Here is an 18,295-nt window from a genome sequence, read left to right as displayed (position 1 = left end):
GAGCCTCTCACATCAAGCAGCGCTCCTTTGCTGCTTGCTCCTCCCTTGTCCCCTCTGCTGTGAGACACGATAAGTAGTTTAACTGGCAGGCCGTATGGAGCAGCCTCTGATCTACGAAAACAAAACTCTTTCAGGTATCCAGGTAGCCCATCACTAAATGGGAATTGATTTTGGAGCACAGGTATTAAGGGTAAGTGATATATGCCTCTTTGGTGACTGTTAATTTTTTGAGTGCATGATAATTTGATTTGAATAAGTGACCAAATAATGTGTGAAGTGACCAACTAAGTATTTTGTTGTCCATCATGATGTTAGTGCATTGAGTAGTGCTTTTGCCTTGAAGCTCCAGGCCAGGTTAGAATTTCCTGTAATACAGTAGATATGGTGGTACTATAATATACCATTGTAAAGTGCCGACATAACATTGGTTAGATAGCACTTACATATTTATAATGGTGTTTGGGCTCTGGCAGGGACTTGGCTCTACTGTGTTTCTCTGGTATCTAACATGGAAGAATCACCCAGAAGTGACCTGTCCAGACCAGGCTTTGTTCCAGCCGACTACGCCGTCTTTGCCATCATGCTGCTGGTCTCCATGGCAATAGGGCTGTTCCAGGCACTGAAGAAGATCCCGGAGGAATCTCGAGCAGATGACTTCTTCACAGGGGGCAGGAGCCTGCCAGCGGTGCCAGTGGGGTTGTCTCTCTGTGCCAGTTTTATGTCAGCGGTGCAGGTTCTGGGAGTACCTGCAGAAGCCCTGCGCTACGGCCTCAAGTTCCTTTACATGTGCCTTGGACAAAGCATCAACTCCTTGCTGACGGCCTTCCTGTTGCTTCCTGTCTTCTATAGACTTGGCATCACAAGCACTAATCAGGTTTGTTACCTTCATGTTCTTACATGGATTATCTTTCTTCTGAGCCCGGGATGTAATGTGTCAGAAGCCACAATTGTGTCATTTATGAATGTATTAACCAAGAGTGGTTCAGCAGGTTATTTTTTTTATTTGTTTTTTTATTTTTTATTTTTTTTCACCAGGTTATAATGATGGAATGAAGTTTACACTGCACTGTAATTATGTTTTCCAAGACGATTAAGTATAATTACATCACCCTTGGCATCTTTAAGATAAGCGCTAGGTATAGCTTGTGTACTTTCAGGTTGAGATGTATTAAATAATACTCTAAAATAATTACATATGCAGTAATTGCAAGATGGGCTGAAAGTGAAGGCACAATTACGGGTCAAGCATGCAATGGTATGAGTACTAGTAATGCCTGGGAGTGGTACCTGCCATGCACCTGCTATACATCAAACATCGTGAATAAACAGTGTGGATGGACGAGCGCTTGCTGTGAAGGGATGATGTTGAATGTAATAACTTCAGCTGTCATACCTTTCATAGTATCTGAAGATGAGATTTGGCAGAGGCATGCAGCTGTTGGGAAGTGTCCAGTTTCTTGTTGCAACAGTAAGTCAACCATGGGCGTCCTGGTTTTTACCTGTAAAAGAAAAGGTGCTAAAGCACTGTTATTTATAACATTCAAGATTCAAGATTCAAGATTCAAGAGGTTTATTCGTCACATACATAAACATACTTTCATACATATATGCAGTGAAATGTTAATGCAACGCACCCGGTGATTACACACAATATGTCCTAGACTGAACACAGTAGCTAACTAAGAAAATTTCTACTAGATCAACTAACTCATTCCTAAAACTTAATACAGTAAGTTGAATACTTATAGAATAAAATAGAAATATATAGAATAAAATAAAATAAAATAAAATAAAATGAAATAGATCAAGGGAATAGGCTTACGTATATGGATTAGACAATAGGCAATTATGTAAATACAGATACAGTGGGGCAAAAAAGTATTTAGTCAGCCACCAATTGTGCATGTTCTCCCGCTTAAAAAGATGAGAGAGGCCTGTTATTTTCATCATAGGTATACCTCAACTATGAGAGACAGAATGAGAAAAAAAAAATCCAGAAAATCACAAGGTTTTCACACACTGTTGCTGGTATTTTGGCCCATTCCTCCATGCAGATCTCTTCTAAAGCAATAGGGACTCTCAACTCCCTCCAAAGATTTTCTATGGGGTTGAGATCTGGAGACTGGCTAGGCCACTCCAGGACCTTGAAATGCTTCTTATGAAGCCACTCCTTCGTTGCCCGGGCGGTGTTTTTGGGATCATTGTCATGCTGAAAGACCCAGCCATGTTTCATCTTCAATGCCCTTGCTGATGGAAGGAGATTTTCACTCAAAATCTCACGAAACATGGCCCCATTCATTCTTTCCTATGCACGGATCAGTCGTCCTGGTCCCTTTGAAGAAAAACAGCCCCAAAGCATGATGTTTCCACCCCCATGCTTCACAGTAGGTATGGTGTTCTTTGGATGCAACTCAGCTTTCTTTCTCCTCCAAACACGACAAGTTGAGTTTTTACCAAAAAGTTCTATTTTGGTTTCATCTGACCATATGACATTCTCCCAATCCTCTTCTGGATCATCCAAATGCTCTCTAGCAAACTTCAGACGGGCCTGGACATGTACTGGCTTAAGCAGGGGGACACGTCTGGCACTGGAGGATTTGAGTCCCTGGCAGCGTAGTGTGTTACTGATGGTAGCCTTTGTTACTTTGGTCCCAGCACTCTGCAGGTCATTCACTAGGTCCCCCCCGTGTGGTTCTGGGATGTTTGCTCACCGTTCTTGTGATCAGTTTGACCCCACGGGGTGAGATCTTGCGTGGAGCCCAAGATCGAGGGAGATTATCAGTGGTCTTGTCTGTCTTCCATTTTCGAATAATTGCTCCCACAGTTGATTTCTGCACAACAAGCTGCTTACCTATTGCAGATTCAGTCTTCCCAGCCTGGTGCAGGTCTACAATTTTGTTTCTGGTGTCCTTTGACAGCTCTTTGGTCTTGGCCATAGTGGAGTTTGGAGTGTGACTGTTTGAGGTTGTGGACAGGTGTCTTTTATACTGATAACGAGTTCAAACAGGTGCCATTAATACAGGTAACGAGTGGAGGACAGAGGAGCCTCTTAAAGAAAAAGTTACAGGTCTGTGAAAGCCAGAAATCTTGCTTGTTTGTAGGTGACCAAATACTTATTTTACTGAGGAATTTACCAATTAATTCATTTAAAATCCTACAATGTGATTTTCTGATTCTTTACCCCCATCCTGTCTCTCATAGTCGAGGTGTACCTATGATGAAAATTACAGGCCTCTCTCATCTTTTTAAGTGGGAGAACTTGCACAATTGGTGGCTGACTAAATATTTTTTTGCCCCACTGTATGTGCATTAGAGTGGCATGTGAATAAAGTGAGGTAGTGTTTGTGGGATAATACAGGACAGTATACAACAGTATGGTGCAGCAATACAGCAACACCGAACGACCCAGAACAGTGACACTGTATGCGGTACAGTATGCTACATACAGTACAGAAGGTAGTGGAGCCTATGTGTGTGGCTCAGTAACGAACCCGGGTGAGGTCAGAATTTATAGTTCTTATGGCTTGCAGGAAAAAACTCCCTCTCAGTCTCTCTGTTCTCGCTGTGTGACTGTGAAGGCGCTTGCCTGACCGCAGCAGCTGGAACAATCCGTTGGGGTGGTGAGGATCCTTCATGATCCTGCGGGCTCTGCTACTACACCTCCTGGTGTATAAGTCCTGCAGGGAGGGGAGGGTAGTTCTAGTGGTTCGTTCAGCTGAACGCACCACCCTCTGCAGGGCCCGCCTGTCCTGATCAGTACAGTTCCCAAACCAGGCAGTGATGTTGCCTGTCAGGATTCTCTCCACCGCTCCACAGTAGAAGGGCTTGAGGATCCTCACCAAATTTCCTCAGCTGCCTGAGGTGGTAAAGACGCTGCCTCGCCTTTCTCACCAGAGTGTCTGTTTGTAAAGTCCATGTTAAGTCCTCTGTGATGTGGACTCCCAGGTACTTGAAGCTGCTCACCCTGTCGACAGAAGTCCCATTAATCACCAAGGGCGTGTGCATCCTCGGTGTCGGTGATCAGGCCCATGACAATGGTGTCGTCAGCAAACTTGATGATGGTGTTGGACCTGGCCACACAGTCATGTGTGTACAGGGAGTACAGTAGGGGGCTGAGGACGCAGTCCTGGGGGATCCTGTGTTCAGGGTGAGGGAGCTGGACATGTGCTTCCCCACCCTAACCACCTGGGGCCAGGCTGTGAGGAAGTCCAGGATCCAGGCACACAGCGGAGTATTCAGTCCAAGCTCCTTCAGCTTGACAGCCAGTCTGGTGGGGACTATGGTGTTGAAAGCTGAACTGTAATCGATGAACAGCATTCTCACATAGGCCCCGTCTGGCCATCCAGGTGCGTGAGTGTGGTGTGCAGTACCTGGGAGACCGCGTCATCCGTGGATCTGTTCTGCCGGTACCCGAACTGCAACGGGTCCAAGGTGCGGGGGAGGGAGGCGCAGATATAATCCTTAATCAACCTCTCGAAACACTTCATAACCACTGGACGGTAGTCATTCAGGCAGGCAGGAGAGGCCATCTTCGGGACAGGAATGACGGTGGACCTCTTGAAGCAGGACGGGACCACTGATTCAGCCAGGGAGATGTTGAATATTGTAGTGAACACCAGGGCTAGCTGGTTAGCACAGGTCTTCAGTACTCGCCCAGATATGCCATCTGGGCCCGCAGTTTTCCTGGTGTTCACCCGCATCAGAGCCTTCCTGACGTCATGCACGGACACTAAGAGTGCGTGCCCATCCCCAGCAGTGTAACTCCAGTTAGCCGGTGAGCTAGCGGTGCTGTTGCCAGACTCAAACCGTGCATAAATGGAGTTCAGTTCGTTGGCTAGGGAGGCGTTCACACTCGTGGCTGGGGAGGAGTTGCTCTTGTAGTTTGTTTTCGTCCGCAGCCCCTCCCACAAGCGTCTTGTGTCCCGTTGCTACATCTGTAGCTCCACAGTCTCTCTGTACGTCCGTTTAGCGTCCTTCACCACCTTCCGCAGATTGTAAGAAGCCGCTTTGTAATTGTCCATATTACCGGATACAAGACCGTCGTTGTAAGCGGCCATGCGAGCATTCAGAGCACAGCGGATGGATTTGTCAACCCACGGTTTCTGGTTTGAAAATATCCGAGCTTTCACCGTGGGAATGATGCTGTCCGCATTCATTTCTAGATTTAATCTATTAATCGTATTTTGCCACAAAGTCACTGTGGCAGTTTCGCCTGCCACGCACCACCCAAGTGACGTGTTCAGGGCCCTCCGGCACAGAGACACAGAAGATGGGGTTGTCGAAACACAAGTTTATTGTGTAGAGGGTGCTTGCTAGAACAAGTCCCAGAGCAGATGGACACAGGTCATGACAGGGCTCCTCTCGCTTGAGTATGTGTGGGGATGGAGGTTTTAACCTGTTGCTCAGTAGACCAACCAACAAGCCCCAAGTCCCTAATTACCTAGATCCAGGTCAGGTGTGGCTGCTCAAACCACACCTTCCCCACATCACAGTCACTAACTGTTTTCGTCAGATTTGAGCTTTTTCGCTCGATTCAATGATACCCTCTAAAATACCATTTAACAATGATATGATAGTCAGATATAATATTTGAATATAATATTTAGTGTGATAGTTTAGCCTACACAACATATTATGAGGGATTAAAGGTGACAAGTAGTAGTAGTAGTAGTAGTCCTTTCTTCCTTTTAATGCTAATCATTTTGATAAAAAAGAGTAAAACTAATGAATTTAACTTTTTAATGAATAACTTATCTTAATTTTACTAAACTTGCCGATGTCCAATGCAGGAAATTTGTTAAATTTACAAGTAGATAACATACTATGTTATCTTATCTTATATTATCTTGTCGTAAAATATGAATAGCTTAATCACCGGAGACTAAGGTCAAAGGAAGAAAGGAGGTTTTTCAGAACAAAAAAAGGGAAATAGCTAAACTGCATGCCATTGCTGTTCCATCACTCACAGTAAATAATATTAATCACATCATTTGTTGCTATTTTTTCTTAGCTACTCTACACGGGGATAGTTATCTACGCACCAGCCTTGATACTCAACCAAGGTACGTGCTAAGTTAAAAAAACGACTGAACATAGATGTGACATTAAACACCCTCACTAGAGCTCAACACCGATGGCGAACGGTTTTGACTTGATTTGGCAAATTTCCATAACCCTTCAAGGATCTGTCAGAGTGTAGGAGTTGGTCCATTGATCCACGGCAAGAACAGAATCCCCATTTTCCCTCCTGTATACTTTGCATTGCATTGCAGTGCAAGTTTGAATTCATTATTATCAGTGTCTAAAATGTTGGTTTACTTGTTATGTTCCAGCTGCTGCAATAAATGCACAGGAATTCCGGAATCATTACCAAAGTAGCATATTTTTTTATATTTGTTTATTTCAGCTACTGGTCTCAACATGTGGGCGTCTCTATTTTCCACGGGGATCATATGTACCGTGTACACCACTGTGGTAAGCCTGTATCTCTTTTCTCCATAGAAGAGCCAAATCAAGATTTGTGATCGTCAGGAAACAGATAATCTGTCTTTCATAGTAACCTACCTGGAAACAAAAGCCTACTGCACCCTACTGAGCAATCTGCTTTGATACCTGTTGTGTTAAACATAGGATGCCAACTAATGTAGTTCTCAACCCCATATTATGTCCATTCTTTGGTATATGTGGGTGTCTCTGTGTTCTACGGGGGGAATGACTAATTTTCTCATTGCTGCACTATCCATCTGTGTACAACAGGGCGGTATAAAAGCCGTGATCTGGACAGACGTGTTCCAGATCGTTGTCATGTTGTCGGGCTTCCTGGCCATCTTCATCCATGGCACGGTTCTGACTGGTGGACCTGCCCGCGTACTGGAAATTGCCTACAATGAGTCACGCATAAATTTTAACGAGTAAGAGCATTTATATTTCAATGCACAAATAGTCTAAGCAATGCATATTGGTGCGTAATATAGCTAAAATAGTATTTTGTCAGTATTACTCTCCAACTAATGAAGACACAGAAGATGCTTCATTGTTCAAGTAACCTACAACATTGTGGACTTGTCGTTTTTGGTTCAATCACATAGTTATGCAGCCAAGAGATTATTTTCTGTTATTTTATTCCCTATTTGTGCATATTACCATTGTCGTCCAGCTTCAACTTTGACCCGCGGCAGAAGTACACATTCTGGAGCCTTTCCGTCGGGGGAACACTGGTGTGGCTGTCCATGTATGGTGTGAACCAAGCCCAAGTCCAGCGCTATATCTCCTGCAGAACAGAACGAGATGCCCAGTGGTGAGTCCTGATCTGGATTTACTCCATTGTAAAATATCTGAACTTCCTTGAACCTTTAGAGGACGATTTGGAGTGAAGCGTGTGAAGTAGATTTCCACCTCCTTTATTGCTCACAGGCTGGAGGCTTTTCAAGTTCATTTCACAATAAAATCATTCAAGTAAGAAACAAAAAATAGAGGTTCAGCCACTCTTCCGAGATGACCAGTTGATTTACCAGTTTTAATAGCCCCGAAAAAAGCTGTAAATGTCTTTTATTGCAGGGCGTTGTTTGTGAACCAAGTGGGTCTGTGTCTCATTGTGAGCAGCGCTGCCACCTGCGGTATCGTCATGTTCGCCTACTACATCAACTGTGATCCTCTGAGGTCTGGGAAAATTTCTGCCCCAGACCAGGTACAAAAAAACAAAACAGTATTATATTTTCAAAATGTTGATATCGAAAGAGCATTACTGATTATTTTTTTCACAATTTAATCTTTGTGGACCAATGTAAAACAGAGCTAATAGAGATTGAACATAAATTACAAACATAAAATAATGATAGAATAGCAAGTTATCCAGGCAATGTAACTTACATTTTTGTGATCCTTTGAAGTACATGCCCTATTTTGTGCTGGAGATATTCAAGGACCACCCTGGCTTACCAGGACTCTTCCTTGCCTGTGCATACAGCGGGACACTGAGGTACTGAAATATGGTCTTGTTGGTCTGGTCACTTTGATGTATCCAGCCGTTCTTTTATTGGAAAGTGCATACATTGGCTTCAATTGATCACTCAAGGGTCAGTGGTGAACTGTTCCACAGCACAGCCTCCACAAGCATCAACGCTATGGCAGCAGTGACCATGGAGGACATCCTGAAGCCTCACCTGCGGAAACTGTCACAGAAGAAGTTGATCCTTATCTCCAAAGGACTGTGTAGGTCAACAGTAGATCCAAGAAGACACTACAGATTCTGTCTAAAAGTTTTGACCAATTGGTATTGGAGCGTTGCAGCAGCTCAGTGGGGAACATGAAGTACAGTGTGAGAAGATAAACACTATATTCACAATATATAAATTCAAGATATAAGAATAGATAATAAGCAATACATTTGTAAAAGAGTAAAAATCTGTCATTAATTAATAAAATGAAATTCGAAATCGAAATGTGCTTTTTTCACCTGTAGCCCTGCTTGGCTTTTGGTGCATATTTGGCCCCTGCTCTCCTTATCTATCAGTTCGTATTTTCTTGGACACCATTAAAAACTCTAAATTAGGTGTTTTATATTTTCAGCTTTTCTATACGGGGCTGGCTGCATCACGGTCGCTGCTCTGTCCTCCCTTCTGGACTGGGGAGTATTGCAGGTACCACCTGATAGGCAAATGAGCGCTACACTAACACAGAAGTGGCCTCTATATCCACATGCCTCTATATCTGCATGGCCATTTAAAAAATTTTGCGCTATATGAGTCACCATTTGGAGGTCCTTATTTACTGCTACACTGTGTTTAACACATGAAAAGACAAAAGATTGCACTGACAACTAGTTTTGCCATCTATTGAGCCACATTGCCATCAGTGACCAAAGTTGTTGAATCTTCTCTCCTCCATCCCTCACTCATCTTTTGATATCTCCACAACAATTCAAAAAAACTAGGGTCAAATAGGTTGGTAATGAGACATGATATGCGTGTTCTCTATTCTCAGGGCTCGTTCACAGTCATGGGGGTGGTCAGTGGTCCCATTCTGGGAGCTTTCATTCTGGGAATGTTTGTTCCAGCCACCAACAAAGCAGTGAGTATGACAGATGTTTTAGGGTTTAGATTTTCTATTAGTAACCTATAAATACTAAATATCCTTTATAAAAAAAAATTTGCAGAAAAATAAATCCACCACCACTGTATATGTTGACAAATGACGAGAGACTGTATCACTATGGCAACCCACTAAAAAAAACATGTACAGGTACTCCTCACTTAACAACTGAGTTCCATTCCTAGAAACAGGTCGATAAGTGAATTGGTGGATAAGCGAGGACCCGTGTTATTTCACGGAAAGGGGGCGTGGCCATTGTGAACGCTAGTGTAGTGAATACTGACAGACTGCGGGAACAAGACTGAGACTGAGAACGGTGATGAGATGAGATGTATATAGTGTATATAGTATATATAGTATATATATTGTATAGAGTGTATAAAGTATATAAAAAGGGTGATGTGCGATGAGTTGTTTGACGCTGAGACGCCGCGATATTGTACGCAGCGTACAATGCAGACTGGTCAGAGAGCTGGTTGTAAGTCCGAACGGCTGTTAAACAGGTAGGTCGTTAAGTGAGCAGTACCTGTAGTGGGTTAAGATACATTCTCTTGCTGCCTCCACAGTCACAGTGGCTCTGAGTTTATTCTTAGGAAGTTGCTCATTTTAAAACACAACATATACTACAGCAATATAGCATTTACTAAAAAGTACCTTCCTATGAACTTCAACATTTCTTTCCTTTCTGCCCTGCAGGGGGTCTTCTCTGGAGTTTTGGTGAGCTTCGCTATCTCTATTTGGCTAGCCGTCGGTTCCACTCTCTACCCGCCCAGCGATGAGACAATAGGAGTCCTGCTCAGCCCCACAGGGAAATGTTTAAACACCAATGTCACCCTCAATGGCAGCACAGAAAGACCCGCCCTCTCAGTGTCCTTACATCCAGACGACAAGACGGACCACAGGTGAGCCTCTGTACGGAGGGTGTGTGATGTGATGTGATTTAGTGACCTAGAATGAGTGGGGCACGTAAGAGGGAACTCCTCCTGCCATACCACAATGGTGGACCCGTTAGGTCCTCCCAACAAGGCCCATTAACAGTCCCTGATGAAAACATACAGGGACAGGGAACACTCTCCCACATAATGTTAGATCGGCCGATTGGGTTGGTGTTTTCAAAAATCAGCTTAAAACCTTTTTTTTTTGTCCCTGCTGCTTATTCCTCAGTGTTTTTTATTTTTGTGCCTGCATTCTGTTTTAAATTGAAATAGTTCTGCAATTTATCTGTATTTATATGTGTAATGGAAAGGGAGTGATCGCTGCTCCGCTGCGTGTCCCCGTTCCCCGTTCCTCTAAACAAAACAAATAAAAACAGTGTGTTTTTATGTTAGATGTATATATTTTCCTATCTTTCCTAATCAAACAAAAAACAAAAAGGTCTTCACGCATGTCTCCCTGATGCCTTCCATTGCTATGGCATTTAACTTTATTTTTTTGTGTGAATACACTTTACTTGTAAATAGTAAATCCTGCACTTCTGTAATGGGGAGACTTTCTCAGTCACTCAAAGACATTACCCCGCCCCAGCCCGCCAACAGGTGCATAAGGGGAGCATATATTTATTTCCACTTCAAGCATTGGGTGACACCAACCCCAGTGAAGCCACTGACTTTAGCCCAGAAAAAGTGCAGAGGTGAGTAATGAAGTTGTTTCTGTTCCAGGGCTCTGCACCAGTTCTACAGCATTTCCTACCTCTACTTTGGGCTGGTGGCCACTAGCTCAGCCATTCTGGTTGGTCTGCTTGTGAGTTATGCCACAGGTGAGAAGTTTTTTTTTGTGGTATTGTTTATAGGACCACTCACTTCTGTGAAGCATTATTTGTTTTATTGAAATTTAAAAAAAGGCCTAGAGCAACCCACTTTACTTGTTGCGGTCCAAAATACCAAATAGCTAATATTCCAGATGTATATGCTGCTGGAGACACAGGTGTGGTTGCTCTGCTTTGAATGGTAATCCCATCTATTTTAAGCCAATTCAATTAAATATGGTTATTTGTCTATTTTAATTGTATTAATAAATTTGTTAAAGTTGTGATGTTTTATTTATTTTGCACTCAGATGAGTCAGCTGTTAACACTGTGGTAAATGCACTGAAAGCCATGTTTCATGTATGCCCCGAGTACATTATTTTTCTTCTTTTAGCCTGTTCACTCCACTTGAGATAATTCTCAATAAGTAAATAATAAGATGTCTATATGTAAAATGTCTATAATATTCTGTTGTTCTTTTCACACAATACTCTAATAAGGTCATAATTACATCAACACTGACACATACAGCCTTTGTATTGAGAAGCAACCGCATAAAGGCAGTTTGTATCGAGTTTACCTATCAAATGAAGTCTTGTAACTGGAAAGATAAAACTTTTAAAAAGTATTTTTTGCTAAAATGTAACTATATTGTAATATGAATGGAGTGGACTAGATTTGGCAGTGAAGAAACGCTGCCAAATCTAAATTACTAGAAGCAGTTTGACTGAATAAATGAATGGTGGATGCACAAAACTGACTGAGTTAAATAGTACAATACGATTCCCGCCTGGGGCGCTGTTGGCACCGTGCTCCGGTGGGTTATCTCCCAAATAGGAGCCTTTCTGTGTGGAGTTTTCATGTTCTCCCTGTGCTCACATGGGGTTTCCTCCACCTCACGTCAGTAAGGACCCCCACCAAAAACATGCACACATCATCGTCTGACCAGCGATGGACACCATCACCAGGTCCCCGGGCGCGTCCACGTATGCTGCCCACTGCTCCTGGCTGTGGCCCCGGAGGAAGGACAAGCCAGGATGGGTTAAACGCAGAGGAACCATTTCACCGGCCACCATCCAAAGCATGTGCATGTGTGTGTGTGTGCAAGCATGTGTTGTAGTGTGGTGTGTTGTGTGACAAATAAAGACTGTTTCTTCTTTCTTCTTCTTCTTCAATAAGCTTAAAACACTTGTCTCTAAACCCAGGACCAACAGACAGGAACTCTATTGGAGCTGGTTTGTTATGGTGGGACATGCACAAAACAAAACTGGACTCATCTTCAGGGCAGCAGGTAAGCTTCACAGGTAGATTAATGCATGTATGGCTCTTGGTCATGGCCAAACTCTTGAAGAAAAATTACAGACTATTGGCAAGCCTTTCAATGTTTTTCTATCTCTGGTCTGTTCTCCTGCAGGTAGATTCTGGGACACGTCACCCACAACTTGTCCCTTTGAAAGACTCCCACGGAGAGGATGCAAAAGGCCGAGAAGAAGAAGCACCAGAGATGTGACATGTTACTCGTCAAAATGTAAAGGATAATACAGAGGGTTCTTGTCTGGAGACAAATGGTTTTCAAGAACCCTTTTAGAAAGCTTGATTTTATTACCTGACAAGAGAAACTTGATTTGAATACATTTAAAATTTAAATTCTCAATTCTCTACTAGACCTCATGATATGAGTGTGTGGTATCTGTAACTAAGAACCGATGAAATCTATGTGACTTTGGAATAAACTCTCAAACTTTCAGGGCCTGGTTTTGGCCCATTAAAATGCCTGAGGGAAAAGGGGCCACACAGTGATAACTCCAGAGACCCCGGGCCCCTATCAGGATTTTCTTTGCTACTTGGTGCTTTTGTGTTACTACTAGTTCAAGTTCAAGTTCAAGTTCAAGAGATTATTTGTCACATGCATACACATACAGTCATACATATATGCAGTGAAATGTCATGACACCCGGTGATTACGCATAAGCTCTGTAAGCTCGAAAAATACTCAAATGTGCGTAATCGACACGCGGTGCTCACGCAGGCGGTGCCAAGGGGCGACGCCACAATCGCGATTCTGGGTTCTATAATTATATAATAGGATTAATTGTCTGTGTTGTATTAAATACACATTTAAATCCTCCTAAATGAAACTTTACCGTAACTTACCTCCAGTACTCACCTCACAGAGTAGAAATCTTAAGGTGGTTTAATACAGTTAAATAGTTAATACAGTTTAATATATTTAAATGCAGTTTAATCTGAATAATGTATTTTAATGCAGTTTAATATATTTTATGTAGATTCATGTAGTTTAATGCGATCTAATCTATTTTAACGCAGGTTAAACTAGTTTAACGTAATTTGATGTAGTTTGATTCATTTTGATGTAGTGTAATGTAACTAGAATCATTTCCAATCTGCTCTTCCCCTTCCACCCTTCCTTGCCTGCAACAAACCCTCTCCAAACCTTGGCTGTGTTTCCATATTCAGTCCAGGAACAAACAAACCAATAAAGACCAAAATAAAATCGTTGGGATTTAAAGAGTATTTTCTACCTTAATTAAAATCGGAAAATAAATAGACAATGTGATATTAAATAAACAACAATATCAGAATAACCAGAATTTAGAACAGCTTATATTTGAAATGCAGAGTGAGATAACCCTCATTTCTCTTCCTGTGTATTATGAGCTTAACACTGATATTGCCTGGCGAGTTCACCAGAAAACAATAAGCCCTAGTGTATATTTGTATATAAAACCTCATGCACATCTGGATATCTGTGAATAACTTTCATTTCGTGGTAAATTCATTTTCCTTGATACAACTCATGGAAACTCATTTGTCTAATTCACATCTGATTTATTGGGAAATTCCTAACATTGGTTCAAAATTCCCTTTACATTTGGATTGAAACATACAGTATGGAATCTAACCATTTTACAAAAAGCATTGTGATCTGCTCAAATGATTGCGACCAGGCAACTATGTTACAATTGTGACAGCTCTAGCAACAAAGCCTCATTAATTATTGATTTTAGGCCGATTGCTACTCCCCAAACTTGTGGGTAACAACCATTTTGTGGCTGCTTTAAACAAAAAATGGTCCCCAGATCCACCCACTGTAGTAGAGGCTTAACCCCCTCCCTTACAGGATGTCTGCAGGTATCACAGTTAAATTGTATTCATTTTAAGACCCTTTAAATACATTTCAGAGTGATTTCTGGAAAAATCCACTGTTATTCAATATAATATTGCATGTACATACAGTAATATTTGGTACAGGGCAGGGGTATTAGGTTATGAACTATATGATTCAATGAATTGAGTTTCCTTTAGGCCAGACAGCAAGTGATTAGGAACTGAACAAACAGAAATCAAGGTCAATTTGTAAAGCTGAATTTTTGAGAATATTTTGAGGACCTGCAGACACCCTGTATATAGCTCCGGTGACTCCCCTGCTTCCCAACAAAAAAAGAAACATGAATATAATCAACACATTCCATTTCTGCAGCATAGTGTGACAACCAAGGAACAGCATGAACGGGCATCAAGTCTTTGCAGCAGGACTTGCTGTGAGCACTGTGGTCCCTAAAGCTCCCAAATGTCCATCTTGTTGGTCATTTATCTATATTACATATATACATGTATGCAAACTTGCACAATCTCAATTGTTGATACAGAAGTTTGTTTATTGTGATTACCATGTTTTCCATAATTTATTTTAGATCATTTTAAATTGATTGTAATTGGCATTTTTTTTTTTGTTCTTTTAGTAGTTGTTTTTTAGGTTTATTGCATGATGCCATTTATTTATTATTTTACTATTTTGTCATTCACAGTACTTTATAATTATAGCGTATTGTTATTGTTGTGAGCTGTTGTAAACACCGCAGCTTTCCTCCGGGAATGAATAAACTACCCATCTTCTATACATCTATTCCTCTCCCCGGATCACCAGTCCTCGGCTGCCCGGTTCGAGTCCTCCTCCCCCACCGCGCAGTCCAGACGCCGCACCCCGGGCAGGGCCAGGTCCCTCTCGTTCAGCTTCTCCAGGAACGAGGAGAGCAGCCGCTTGTTCAGGTGGTCGGTCAGGGTCCTCTCCTCCTCCACCCTCTCACTGGCCTCCTCCACCCGCTCCTCGGCCTCCTCCGCCCTCTCCTTGGCCTCTTCCTCCTCCGCCTCCCCGGAGCCGGGAGCCGACAGCGGAGCGGCGGGCCGGTGGCGGTGGTTGAAGGGCACGCCGTTCGACTGTTCCCCCTCCGCGGGCTCCCGATCGACCCGACGAGCGTCCGGGTCCAGGTGAGATCCGGCCTCCATTCGGGATGTTAGAGTGGTCTGCAGCGCCGCATTCTCCAGCTCCTTGATCCGTTTGCTGTGCGCTCCGCCGCCGCTCGGGTCACCGCCCGGAGCTCCGTCTTCTCCCTGCGGGCTGTGGGTGTAGGGCTCGCTGCCGGCCCGCTCCATAACGCTCTACGTCACCGAGAGACCGCGCCCCCTTGTGGCGACCTCTGCCACTGCACTGTTAATACACAAGGCGCGACAGGCAGACACACGATGCTGCATTCCAAAGTAGTGTGAGCTCGGAGGAATTCAAATGAACCGCTACCTGGGAAAGTGCAAAACGACGGCAAATCGGGATTCCAGGTCGGGTTTGTTTTGGTGGACATGACAGACCTGTTAAGTGCAGACCTGACGTGACAGCAACATGGCTTTTAACTGAAAACACGTCCAGCTCCGCCACTTTGCGGATCAAACGCATGCTTGTGACAGGCGGTGTTCCAGGGGAATGCAGCATATGATCACGGGCTTCAATGTTTTCAAGGTTTGGTTTTTTTTTTTTTGGAAAGATGTATTTTGTGTTGTTATTAATGCCACGTCAACCAAATATATGTTATACATTTTATATTACTTATAGCAAAAAAATATTTTTGGACCCTTTCACATTTGACATTTTTTATAAATGTAAATATATATAAATAAAAATCTTCTTTTATTTTTTTAGTGTTCAGTTTAGCTTTTACCTAGATAATACTGGCCTCATACAAAGTATTTTGAAATCTGTAACCGAAAGGCTGTGAAATAGATTATCTTTTGGGAAATACATACAGACTTTCTCTGATGGGTGGGGGACCCAACTGCTGGAGCACAATATCAGAGAAAGTCTGGGACTTCTGCAAAGTGGGATCCCATCAACATTGCAGCCGTCCTTGGCAAAGTGCTACTCAAACCCAAAAGAGTATGGCCCATTTTGCAACACAAACTACCTTTAAGGACTCTCAAACATATTTTGATAGCCCACTGTGATGGCAAAATATGTCAGTTGTGTGTAGATGCCAAAAATAAGATGATTCAAAGTGTCAGCAATAAATAAACCAAGCAATGAATAAACCAAGATGGCAGAGTGAGCGGCATCACTTTTGACCCCGATAAAAAATAGTTTGACTGTCCTAAAACCGCTTACCTTGACAAAACAAAAAAAAAATTAAATGTGTGGGAAATCACACAAAATTCAACTAACGTTTGGCTTTGTTGCGTTTTACTCCTAAAATTGCTCTTCACTCTTCCAAACGTGAATGCTAATGACGGCTAATGCTAATATGGCTAATGCTAACCAAGCAGCTCCCGCCGACAAGACCATAACGACAACCTGACAGCTCTCAAGGAGGTGAGTGATGGATTTGGATGAGTGAAGGGATGGCGGTGATGGCGATGGAGGAAGAAATAGCTAAAATACACCATGAGCACCTTTGCCCAGTCCAAATCCATTAAAGGCCAAAAACAAAAACCGAAAGTCAGCAGTCAGGTGAGATTACCAATGAAGACATTTTCAATGCGATTCAAGCCCTAATTAAGAGATTTGACAAGCAAGATCAACAACTCAAATTGTTTGAAAGTCGGATGGAAGCCAATACGCAAGATGTGAAGAAAACATCTCGTTGAGGTGGTCGTGTTTGGAGCGAGCCTGGTATAAAAGAAGATGGGAGGGAGGTGGTGATTGGGATCCTAACCCGGGGGCCTGTCAGTGGATCGGCTTCGTTGGACAGTGGACACAGTTCATCGCTTGGGCAAGAGGAACGACGCCAACGGGAGAATCCAAAGGATTTTCAAAGAAGATTGCCAACCCTGAGCCGTATAGAGAGAAAAACCCCACCCAAACGGCACAGCACCTATCCAGTTACCAGTTGCCAAGCTGTGGCCCAAGGTGAAAGAAGCCAGAAGAAATGATGTAAAGGCTTTTCTAAAAGAAGGTTATGCACATATTGATGGTCGCAGAATTGACTCTGAACTTATGTTTCCAAAAAGGTAATACTCAGGCACTGTGTTAAAGTTTGCAAGGTTCTGATACATGTCCACTAGATGGAGGTAAAATTGATAGAACTGTTCAAGAAAAGGTTTTAAGCCATAGATGTATTTCTCTAAGTTGGTGTGGTTTTATTAGTAAGGACGACATATCATTCCTGCGACTAGAGTGAAGTTGAGTGCGTATAGATACAGTTATATTATTAATTCATGTCTATTTCTTTCTCATCTTTGAACGTCAGGGGTTGAACAATAGTGTTAAGTGCAAAGCTATTTTTTTGGTCTGTAAAGAACAAAAATCTAAATATGTGGGGTTTTTTTTACGCCAACCCCCCTCTTCTGAGAACTATTTATCATGTTTGAGTCTATAAACAACTGATCACTACTCCAAGAGGGGGAGAATCATCACGGTGAGACAAATAAACATAGAAACAAACAACATTTACCCAAAAACATAAACATTGGACGACAACATGTATTGAAAAACAGTGAATTAGGTCCAGGAAAACTGGAACTACAACTGGTCACGTGGCCTCTTCCTGTCATAGTTATGGCAGTAAATGGGGGTGAAGAGGGGAGGAATGAAACCAGAAGAGTGCTGGGGGACTGTGTGTGTGTGCGTGTGCGTGTGCGTGTGTGTGTGTGTGTGCGTGTGTGTGTGTGTGTGTGTAAGGTGTCCACCGGTGAGTGTACATGACTTATCCCAATTGGTGCTGGTGTATAAGGTCGGTATTATGTTGTGGCCTTGTAGACACCCTACGGCTGCATGAAAGCCCCGAGAACCCTGCCCTGAGGCCACTGAAGACCCCCACGCCCAGCCCAGAGGAGCATTACCCAGTCCCAGAGAGCACGAGGAGCCCCTGCATCCCAGGGGTGCACACATACAACCAACCTCCAGGTGCAGGCACAAGACGCAGCCACAGGCATAGAACCCAGGCCGCAGGCGCCAGGCACGGACCGCCGGCCCGGATCCCAAAATGCCAAAAGACCAAAATGTGTGTTCATACAAGAGAATGATGAAACTATTTGGAAAATTCAAGGGGAGTTTCTGCCTTTTTGGCACACACAACTTCACATTTGGCTGGAGTAATGGTATTATTTAACAGATTTTTAGGCATTTAAACTGACCGTAAAAGGGTTACAAAAGGTCACTGGTTAATGGTGGTAGTG

The 18,295-nt window shown here is 43.0% G+C and overlaps 1 protein-coding gene across 1 annotated transcript; it reads left to right on the top strand.

The window, feature by feature from the left end:
* Nucleotides 1–76: 76 nt before the first annotated feature.
* On the top strand, nt 77–12,344 carry slc5a5 (solute carrier family 5 member 5; the record flags this gene model as incomplete). The annotated part of the gene is made up of 16 exons (XM_079997333.1): nt 77–190; nt 474–874; nt 1,403–1,468; nt 6,011–6,062; nt 6,407–6,474; nt 6,757–6,911; nt 7,157–7,297; nt 7,558–7,687; nt 7,890–7,978; nt 8,099–8,211; nt 8,569–8,639; nt 8,983–9,069; nt 9,787–9,992; nt 10,749–10,846; nt 12,040–12,125; nt 12,249–12,344. The coding sequence occupies exons 2-16, from the start codon at nt 509–511 to the stop codon at nt 12,342–12,344; spliced, it is 1,824 nt and encodes a 607-aa protein (XP_079853459.1). The 5' UTR covers nt 77–190; nt 474–508.
* Nucleotides 12,345–18,295: the final 5,951 nt, after the last annotated feature.

This window comes from Zeus faber, assembly GCF_960531495.2.
Source record: "Zeus faber genome assembly, chromosome: 1".
NCBI classification, from domain to species: Eukaryota; Metazoa; Chordata; class Actinopteri; order Zeiformes; family Zeidae; genus Zeus; species Zeus faber.
The sequence above is the reverse complement of the archived record's forward strand: the minus strand, read 5'-3'. Positions and strand labels throughout refer to the sequence as shown.